Source organism: Propithecus coquereli, unplaced genomic scaffold, assembly GCF_000956105.1.
Source record: "Propithecus coquereli isolate 6110/MARCELLA unplaced genomic scaffold, Pcoq_1.0 Scaffold302, whole genome shotgun sequence".
NCBI lineage: Eukaryota > Metazoa > Chordata > Mammalia > Primates > Indriidae > Propithecus > Propithecus coquereli.
In genome coordinates, this window is record NW_012148642.1 from 399313 (window position 1) to 410709 (window position 11397).

The 11397-nt window shown below is 39.9% G+C and overlaps 1 protein-coding gene across 1 annotated transcript; it reads right to left on the reverse strand.

The window, feature by feature from the left end:
* Positions 1-6780: 6780 nt before the first annotated feature.
* LOC105814691 (taste receptor type 2 member 3) lies at positions 6781-7864 on the reverse strand. Its single transcript, XM_012649758.1, has one exon. The coding sequence runs from the start codon at positions 7810-7812 to the stop codon at positions 6862-6864; it is 951 nt and encodes a 316-aa protein (XP_012505212.1). The 5' UTR covers positions 7813-7864; the 3' UTR covers positions 6781-6861.
* Between the last annotated feature and the right edge of the window lie 3533 nt (positions 7865-11397).

An 11397-nucleotide genomic window follows, 5' to 3' on the forward strand; every position in this document is an offset into this window, starting at 1 on the left:
TCCATGAGCATGGTGCTGGAGTCTGCCTGGCATCTAGTGAGGGCCTTCTTGCTGCTTCACAACATAGTGGAAGGGCAAGAAACCATGTGTGAGAACAAGAGAAGAAAGAGGGCGTTTTCTGTTAAAGCTTTGGCTAACATTCTCAAAATACTCTCATTATAAGCAGATGTTATCATTCTTTGGCCCTCCAGAAAGGCAACAAGCAAAATGCTATCGGCATCTTGAAAGACTATTGCCATAACCTTTTCTCTTGATTGGCCTGCTTTTGCTTTGACTGGACCACATCTATTTCTTGGTAGCCATTGACAGAAAAACACCCACGAAAGCTTTACTAAAGAGTCCTTCTCCACAATGACAATGTCCTGCTTATCAAACAAGGGCAATTTTGTGAGCATTTTCAATGGGAAAACCTCCGTATAGTCCTGATTTGGTTCCTTCTGACTTCATTTTGTTACTTAATGTTGAAAAACATGTAAAGCATACCCATTTTTCTTCAGTTAACAATGTAAAAAAGATGGCATTGACATGGTTAAATTTCCAGGACTCTCAATTCTTTAGGGATGGACTAAACGGCTGGTATCATCACTTATTAAGTGTCTTGACCTTGATGGAGCTTATGTTGAGAAATAAAGTTTATATTTTATATTTTTATCTTAAAAAAAAAGAGGGACCAAATTCCTACAAAATCTAACCACTCCTGTGATAATGGCCTTAATCTGTTCATGAGAGCAAAGCTCCCATGACCTAATCACCTCTTAAAAGACCCACCTCTCAACACTGTTACAATGGCAATTAAATTTCAACGTGAGTTTTGAAGGTGACATTTAAACCATAGAAGCAAATCAGTGGCTAAGCTAGAAGGTCTTTCTGAGACTAAGCTCTTTCTACTACACTAGACTGCCCCTCATTGGTTCTTTCATTCAATAAATAGTTGTTATCAGCCAGGCACTATGTTGGGTACTGGAGAAATAGAGAAGAATCAACCACAGCACACCCTGCTTTCAAAGAATACAAAGAGTAGTGGGAGAGACGGACAATTAACCAACTAGAGAACAGAATTTGAGATGCTACAATATGGAAAAACAAAGAGTGCAATGGGAGCTTTCAGGAGACACGCTTAATATAGCGCTGGGGGTTCAGGAAAGGCTTTCTTTAAAAGATATATTAACTCAGTCTTGAAGTATGCAAAGGGGTTATCCAAGCAAAAAGATAGGGTAGGAAGGAAAAGGATATTGGAAACAGAATAGAACTCTACATGCAGACTCAGAGGTGACAGAGCATGTAATGGGTTCAGGAAACAGAAGAGTGGAGGGGCACAAAGAAAGGAAGAGAAGTGGTGAGAGAAGAAATTGGACAGATAAATCACAAACTATCCATGTCATCGTAGGTACACATTATAGTAATGTGATCAGAGGCAAGTACCTTAGGAAAACACACAGAATACATGCTTAACCTTACTTGAAAGACTCAAATAAAGGCCCAGTCTTGAAGAATAAGAGGAGTAAACACAGCTGATGTGTGAGAAAGAGAATTCTAGGCAAAGAAAGCAGCGTATGTAACAGTAGCAAGAAAAGTATGGCATATTTGAGAACTATTAGTTCAAGGTTCTTTTGAAGAAGCCAAGGAATGAGAAGATAAAAGTAGGAAGGAAACTAGGGGCCAAATGATGAATGGCTTTGTGTAGCAAGTTAAGGAATTTGGACTTTATCCAAAGCAATGGAGATCCATTGCAGGACTTTAAGAGGGGAGCATTATTATCATATTTCATTGTACAAAAAACATAAGGCAAGTAATGTAGAAATGTTTTGTTGAAGGGGATGGAGTTGGAAACGGAAAACTAGTTAGAATCCTGTTGCAGTCACTCTGATAGGTTGAAAATGGTAGAAATGGAGACCAGGGGACATTTGAAAGAAATGTTTTTTAAGTACAACCAAAGAGATCTGGTGGCCAAATGGATATTGAGGTTATAGAATGACTTCCAGAATACTGGTGCACTTAGAACAAATACACATAAATACATGCATGTCTTTTAGTGAGTATCTGTATAATCTGTACTAGTATCTTAATAGAGAGCTTATTTAAATAAGAGAATGTGTCCATTCAGGCTTTCCAAAAGTAGAGGCTGAAGTGGGATTATACATGCAAGAGATTTTAGGTGGGAGGGAGCCAGAGCAGGTTAGTAGAGTATTCAGATAGCAAGGTAGGTCTGACAGCTGTAAAAGGAGGGGAAAGGAAGAAGAATTGGGTAAGGAGAGTCCTAAACTGCAGCACAATTCCAAGAAACTTTCAACCAAACTAATGGAGAGTAATTGGTTCAAAACTGTTGGAGGAGTCCCACATCTCAGCAGAACAGACCTGCTTTAGTACTCCACAGTGCCCCATCACTGGCTGGGAGAAGCCTGCAGGAAGTGTGGCCCTGCAGTTCTGGATTCAGCAGCTGGAACCACCAGCCAATTGTGCCTACACAGCAGAGATCTGAGCCATGCATTTTCATGGCTGCTACAAAAGAGGGGCTGGAGACAAAGATCACCCGTGCCAGCACCCTCTTGTGATAGATTGACTCTTTCATTGTATCTCAAACATCTGTTTCAATGATGCTTGTTTCTGTGTCTTTATTACATACTAGATGTGATGTTTTGAGAAGAGGAACTGTGTCTAGTACAGTGCTTGATATAGGTGAGTGTTAAATGTCTGTGGTAAAAATGGATGGACTGGAATCAAGGTAAGCCAGAATCAAAATGGAGTGAGAAACGTGTTTAATCCTGGAATATTACAGTAGCATTCAGCAACTAGCTAAACTCATCCCTTTGTCAAAGAGATCTGCTAGCTGCACGATAAGGATACAAGCCTTTGCAACCAAGAAAAATTAGTTCCAAAATCTTCTCTCTCTGGCTACGAATACCCTATTTGGCTACAGATGAATACTAAGGCTGGACGGAACATGCCCAGGAAACTCCACTGATGAACTTCTAAAAATACACTTTTGAGAATTAATCTGGAAATGTTGCTCTGGCCATCAGCCCAGTTCCACCAAGTCAGAATGAGTTAATTGTAGTGGAGTCAACAAAATTAATCACTCTATAAGTGTAAATGTGCTGAGGAAAAAAAAATAAGATTGTTTATTTCATCTATAAGTAATACGATTTTTCTCGTGAGCCCCCACCTGCTGGCTGGGGGTGGTGTTTGATCCAATGATATAATCAGTGTTCTCAGAATTTTTAGTCTCTTTAAATATAAAAACAAAAATCTCTATGACATCCTTTCCACGCCATCCTTCTCTCCTTTAACTATGGTCCAGTTATATGGGGAGAGGGCTGAGATTAACTCTACCTCATGGCACCAGACAAGTGTCTGCATTCTCTGCTTCAGTGGCCTTGTCTCCTCTGGCTTCCAGGGAGAGGTCCTCTGTGTGCCACAGCCTACAGGCTGAGTCTGTACCTATGGCTTGCTCCCACTGACTGCAAACTAGGAGTTTTTAACCAGTCCTCAAAGTGGGGGAAATCAGGACTCTCACCTGCCCTATTTACAGTCTCTTTCTCTCTACCTCTTCTCCTTCCCTCCATGCTATGGGTGCTGGAAGGAGTAGGCTTCCCCTTACCTCATGTTCTCTCATACCATCAGCAACAACATGCTTTCTGGATTCATCATCATAAGAAAAGGACTCTACAGGTAGATACTTCAGGCTCAACCTTGACAGTAGCTAATATTTGTTATGTATTTACTATCCTTTAGTTGTTAAAATGCTTTACATACATTGTCTTATTTAATCCACACACCAATCCTATGAAGCATACCTATTTTCTAGTGAAGTACAAGGAAGTTTAGAAACTTGCCAAGGATCATGCATCTAATAAGTGGTGGGGTCAGAATTTAAACTCAAGTGTATTTGACTCCAGAGCTAACACTCTAACACTGGACTATATATAGCTATGCTATATATTTTTCTAGTCCAGCAAAATATAGAAACACCAGAAAATAAAATATAATTGTTATCAGCAGTTGCTGGAGGTTATAAGGTCACTTTTGCATTCTTAAAACAGAACCTCTTGCAGAATTAAACAAATAACATTGACCTTCCTTTCCACCTATCCCAAATCAAGAAAATCACAAACATAACTTTAAAACCCCCTAGGTAGCCCTGCTCGTCTACTTTTGGAAAATATAAGGGAAATTGCACAATGTAAAGAGCATCGGCAAGCATTGAAATTGTTTGAGAAACATTGGAATGTGTTTTATAGTTTGTTTTCATTTATAACCCTCTTGAACCCCAACTACTAAAGCAAAATAAAATAAACAAGATGGCACTTACCAGGTTTTCTCAAAACTGAGCCTAAGGCATTAGGTAAATCTATCCCATGCCCTCGGATTCAGTGAGGAGCTGTCAGATCAGGCATTCCCCCTTATGGATTTGGAAGACCATGATCTCTCCAAAAAAGCCAGACTTCCCATCATTGTGCCTCAAGAAACAGGTGAGATTTTGTTCCTTAGCAGCTCACCCACCACCGAGGCCTCCACTCCCAACCCCAACTTTGATTAATAGCAGTCCACATGTGGCTGAAGTAACATAACAAAGTCTGAGGTTTTCTAGGAGTCACCTCCAGATTTATCTGAAAGGAGGAGTTGGGAATGGGTTGATGTGGGGATGCCACATTTCCTCTCAGGGAACCAAATGGGCTACATCAGACTCCCACTCAGAGAATTCCACACTTTCCACGAACACTTCTGGTGCCAATAAAATGAATAGTAATGGTAACACCAGCATGTTCACTGTACCATATCTAAATCTGTTAAGTCGGGGAAGCATTTAATGGTGCCACAATGGGAACAGAAGAGAGGGGTCACTATAAAAGTTAGTTGAAGGCACTAATAGCCAAAGAACACCCAAACCAAAACCTCTAGTGTAATGTTATGTTCAATTGAAGGGAGGAAAATCCCAACACCTAAGCCACTAGACAGAATCAGGAGTTCAGGTTAGGGTTAAAGGACCATAAGGTCAGAGTTAGGCAGAGAAGTTGTCAAAGTAACAAAAAATAGAAACAAGTGTTCAAGAGTGGGTGAGGCTGAGTTAAAGAGCATGGAGTCAGGGTAGACAAAGCAGATGTCAATCAAGACAGCACAGATTTCCATAGTTAAATTCCCCTATGCTGAAAAGAAGCATAGATTTTTATTAATTGCAGAACTATTAGGCAGGGAAAAATACCAATTTTAGAATTCTTATATTTTAGTGAATTATAAATGAATTTTAAAACATTCTTTAAGTTTCAGCAGATACCTTTTCTAAAGCAAATTTTAGGTGCTGTCAGAATTAGGAATTTTCCTAGCAGCTTCAAAAGGCAAAGTATCAATTTAAAAGCAAACCATACAGACCAAAAGACATTTTATTCCTGTAATTTTATAAATGAATACATAAATCCCAGAACAATCCTAAAATTAATTTCTGGTTACACATGACCAAATGTCCAGTAATGTGGTAAACCTTCATGCTATGTGAAAATATATCCCTTTTCTCAAAATAACAACCACAACAATAACAATATTTATTGTTTACTCCATGTAAGACTCTAAACACTTTTCATGTTAACTTACTCATTCCTTCCAACAATCTAATCAAACAACATACTATTATTATTTCCATTTTACAAATAGAGAAAGTGAAAGAGAGAGAGGTTAAGAAGCTTCCCCAAGGTCACCCAGTCCGTAAGGGCCAGAGCCAGGATTTAAACACAGGCTGTCTGGCTTTGAGGTCCACATTTGCAGCCACAACACTCCACCTCTGAGATCCCCGTTAGTGCTAGAAATCCAGATTTAGAAATTCTATGTGTTCTAACTGAATCTGTTCACCAGTTTGAGAATTCTTCATGATATTAAACAATAATATTCTCAATGACTTATCAAAATTGTTCAATTATAGAAAATAAATGTCTGTATACTTCTATTTAAATAAAATTGATTAAACTTATAAAAACTGCTTATATTTGATAAGACTCCATAATTTTAAAGTCAGATATGCATCTTGTTAAAAAGAAAAAAAACTGCTTGGGCTTTTGCCAAATCTATTAATAAAAAAAATTTACTTGTAAATTTATTTTAGCAAAATGATCAAGAAATATAAGACTGGCACCTAGAATCCAAGGTTCTTGATTTTCATTCCACTATTTTTGTCATTGCACAACGGGTTTATGGAAACTGGAATCCTATGGGAATTGCTGTTGCTGCATAACTCAATATTAGTTGCAATAATAGCCTTCACTTACTGAGTACTTTACACAAAACACTGTGCCAAAATGTCAGCATATATTATCTCATGAATTTCTAATACCCTGTGAAGTCTATGTTACAGCCCACATTTTAAGATGAGGGGAAAAGAGGATTATACAGGTATTAAAGTAATTCACTTGAGGCCAAAAATCTTGGAAAATTGACAGAATCATAATTCAAACCCACATTTACAGGACGGCAAAGCTTTGGCCCTTTCCCTCCAGTCTGCCACATAATTTTATTTATATCAGTTTATCACTGTTAGTATCAAATTTAAGAAACTAGTAATCAGACTCATTATGGTGAGCTGATGATTATTAAAATACAGCTCCATGTCTGTATAGCGAGAGTATTCCTACTATCCTGACATTTCCTGAAGACTACTTTATTCCTTACCACCCCCCCAAAACAATGACAGAGGGAGACTGTGAGAAATGTGGCTTTCATCTTGGAAAGGGTGTCTAGGTGGAACCAGGGGCGAAGCAGTTAGTATTTCTCTCCTACTGATGTCACAGAACTGGTACCATGGGTGGTTAGAAAGCGTCTTGTAGTCTTGGGCCAGGCTGAAGGACTCCTGGGCTCCACCCCATTCCCTCCACTACTCTATGGGGAAAAGGGTCCCTTGGTCCCAGGCTTCAGATGACCAGACTCACACCGGAGCATCTCCACAAATGTCTGCTTCAGTTTTTTGTTCCCTAGAATGAGAATAAATGAGTGGCCAACAGGATAAAACATTGTAATGACTTCACAAATCATTATAGTCACCTTAGTATTTGGTAGGACATGACTGGCTGATGCAAGTAAAAAGGCAAGAAAGTAAAGTAGAAAGAGAAAGAGAAGGGAAAGGATGATTTTGATGGCCCTCTTGTGGGCCTCGGTGCTTGGATCTCTGGAGCTTGTACCATTTTGCTGCATCTGCCGCGTGTGCCTCCCCAGGGAGAGGAGGAGTAGAAGGTAGGAGGCCAGGGACACAATTAAGGGAGGGAGGTTCCACAGAGTCCCAAGAAGATGCATCAGATAATATTCATTTCTCTTCTTTCTGAAGTGTTCAGTCACATTCCCTGTTCCATCAATTCCTCTGAGTGCAGAATAGATCTTAAATTCATTGGACAGAGACACGGTACTACCACAGGATAAGAGCAATGCACCCAACATCATCCACACAACCACCTTGGAAACTCTCCACTTGAGCCAGAGGAATGTGGAATGGGAGAAGCTGGCAATTTTCAGGCAGTAAAGTACACCAAGACAGGTGGCAAACCAAATGTTCAGATGTTTTGTAAATGTCCAGAAAATGTCAATAATTTGCATTACTATCCCTGAATCATGTACTTTGGAAGAGAACACTAATAAAAGACCATCAGTGAAGAGAATCCACAGTAGAACAATACTCGAGAGGGCCAGGATGGTGATGATGAAGTCAGACAAAGAGATTCTCTTGTTCTTGAACCAGCTGCTACCATTGACCAACCCAATGAAACCATTCCCCAGAAGTCCCAGAATGAATTCAGTAACAGACAGAACCAGGAACACACTCTCAGCGAACCCCAACATGTCAGCAATTAGCAATGATCTTTGTCCTTTCTGTTGATGTATATAATCTCCTTCCTGATTTGAACTATTTCTCTGTGAATCTATCTCCTCTACCTGTTGCTTCACTGTACCTGTCTCTTGTCTCTGCCCAATTTAATATGTTGTACGGCACAGTTCAGTGAATCCTCTCTGGCCCTTTCAGGTGAGTCTGTCCTCTGCACAGATGACATGGATTATCACATTCTGTCTCTGATCCTAAACTCAGCAGCTCTTTGCTAAAATGCAAATAGAGTAGTGTCCAGTGTCACACAGAAAAGGAAGAGATCTGGGTCACCAAGAAGATGGAGGACTTGGTATCAGTTTCAAAGGGAGAGTTCTGAATCACCCAGAACAGAAAGGTGATTGGCACCATAAGAAGGAAACACAGAATCACTGGGAAGAGGGAAAAGTCTTGTTTCTCAGGAGGGAGGACTCAGAGACACAGAAAAGGGGAAATATCAGAATTCCACCCTGAGGCATGATCCATCACCTGGAGGGAGGTTTAAGTGCATAAAATAAAACACGTTCAGCACTAGTCCTGGAGCATGACTCACATGTAGGAGCTCCAAATTCTTCATTAGTGAGTCGTATCATCACAAATTCTTAACTACCTAAATATTTGAACAATAATGAAGCATAACACATAAGCTATTCAAACACAGACTTTTCAGATTGCATGACCATTGTACTGATAAGTGAATAGTAGTTCATACTGACAAATCACACACAGATACCACCTGTCAATCAAAGAAGGCTTATTTAATCTAAAACAGTACCTTAAAATTTTTACCATGGCCAACAATACTTTTTATATGGTTCTATATACGTGTGTATATGTGTGTGTATGTGTGTGTCTCACAATCTAAATATATATATATTTATATATATAAATATATGTGTGTATGTGCGTGTGTGTGTGTGTGTGTATATATATATATAGGGAACACAAAGGTATCACAAAACCAGATTTCCTGAGTGTCGCTCTGATATTTTCTACCCCATTCTATTTCTTTCAATGCTGCTTGCATCTCACAAAATTGATTTTAAACCCACTAAAATGTTGTAAAAAATTCTGTTTGAAAATAATGATCTGATGGATAGAGACAGATATCAATGTCATCAAGATACAAAACTGCCAGGAACGCGGCCAACGCTCCCCACAAAAAACCGGGTCCCTTTGGTAGAGTTGTAAGGGATAAGAAAATAATAGAGAAAAATGGAAAATAATTGGAAATAAAAGAATACACAGAGACAAAGATACAATTTTATAAGTTTATAAAGATTATAGGCAAAACGGGATCTCAGGGGGCCTAGATCTTCTTCGTGGATCTCAAAAAGCCCCAAATGAGGTCTTACATGGTAACTTATAGGGAATAGTGATTAGTTGCCAGGGGTAACAGATTTACATAATAGCAGGTAGTTCCTCTTAGGTTAACAGATTTTCAAAAGGCTTCTACAGATCCTTTAACTAATTCTATCTATGTGAACAAATGGTTATAAAATCTTTCAAAGATTAACTTCTATGTGCTAAGGTAAATTTATCACTTAACAGAGGGGTTAAACAGAGATATGTTGGCTCCATATTTATCAGGTTATTTTGAATGGAGACAGGTAATCTGGAGTGTTTAAGCAGGAGCTTACTTTTAGTCTGTGGCTGTCTGTTCCGGGGGGCACTCCATTGTCAGCTCTCATCCTGTAGTTTTTAACAGATTCGCTTTGCTTTACAAAGCAAATCCAAACATTTAGGTCTAAGAAACGCGGCGCCTTGTGGGATACAGTCGCTACTGTCTTTCAGAAACACCCTTCCAAGCGCAACAGCATTTGAAATGCAAACTAAACACGTTCACATATTCCTTCAGGGCAAAGCTCTGCAAAACTCCTAAGACAAATCCTGTCTGCAAACACGTTTATATTAATTCATGGAGCAACACAAAACAGAGAGTTTAGCCAGGCGTGGTGGCTCACACCTGTAATCCTAGCACCTCTGGGAGGCCGAGGTGGGAGGATTGCTTGAGGTCAAGAGTTCAAGACCAGCCTGAGGAAGAGAAAGACCCTGTCTCTACAAAGAAAAAAAAAAAAAAATTAGCCGGGCATGGGGGTGCATACCTGTAGTCCCAGCTACTCAGGAGGCTGAGGCAGAAGAATCACTTGAGCCCAGGAGTTTGAGGTTGCTGTGAGCTATGATGACACCACTGCAGTCTACTCGGGGCAAAAAAAAAGTTCAGCAATGTTATCCAATGACAGGGATATATTTTTAGGTCCCCTCAAAAGGACCTCACAGAGTGACAGATGGTAAATCTGGAAGAATGAGATATAGTCTTACTGGACACATGCCAAGGAACCTCTCACTTAAGACAGGCGAGCCTCAGCAATTTCAGCATCATGTAGTGTACAATATGCTTACAGAGCACTGTAAACTACACTTGGACATAAACATGTTCCTCATTAACTGCCCAAAGCTTTCTCAGGTTAATTTAACAACCCAGTCCAAATGCTTCCCAAACTCTCTGCTGTAGAATTAGTGTAAGGTCAGTTCACAGATGTCTCTGGGAGTTCAGTAACAGGACCTTAGCCCTGTTTCAGGGCTTATCCCACCTGTCCCTGACCTTGTTCAGTTTTCTCATGGCCTCAGTTCTATGTATTGACATTTTTTTTAATCTTATAACACCTTTTACATACCCTCATTTCATAGCATTATGTTTGCAATGAGCAACCTTGAAGATGAGGTAATGTGCCCTTCCAGGAAAAAGAGCGGGCTTGCTTACTGCTTGCTATAAGAGCAATGAATTCCCCAAGCTCTGTGTATCTCCCTATAATGATCCCTCCCTCTTAGCCCTCCGAATTGCCTCCCATGAGACTTGTAGGACAAGGGGAACCGAAGAAAATATGCTGCTGTTCATGCTGCTTGCAATGAATAGGGTCATTTTTCTCCGACCCAAGAGTTTTATGTCCTCTACTAGCAATCCCTCAAACAGTAAAAGGCTAATTAACTACCTTGTATTTAGGGTAAAATCAAATCCCAGACCCAACACCAACCTCAATTTGATCACCACTGCTTTGGGTAGCCTATTCCAGGTATTTATTAATACTTGTCTCTCAAGCCCATAACCCCCTTCTATACTCTGCTCCATACTGTTGGGTCTGGGATTCTACAAGCCATTTCCCAGACTCCCTTTCCTGATGCCCTGCTGTTACTGTCTGCCAATATGAATACTGAGACATGAGAAGAAAGGTGAAAGAGAGAACATTTCTGCTTTTCACTCCAAGTCACTTCTCACTTGATAACAGTAAACTCTGATTAGAGAAAGGATCAATGACTGTGCAACCTGGATAGAACCACCTATTCGATGTTGCTGGCCCCAGCCAAGGCAATACACCTTCGACATACCAGAAACAATTGCAATCACTTCTCTAGCAATGCAGCAACAGGTATATGCTCATAGGCTCCCGCCCAGGGATGTTATCAGTTTCTGATCTCTCAGTATAACACCTTCTTCCTCTTTGCTACTATGGTGCCTCTTCTTTCTCTTTCTCTTCCCACATTTATGTAAACAATCCCTTGCATTC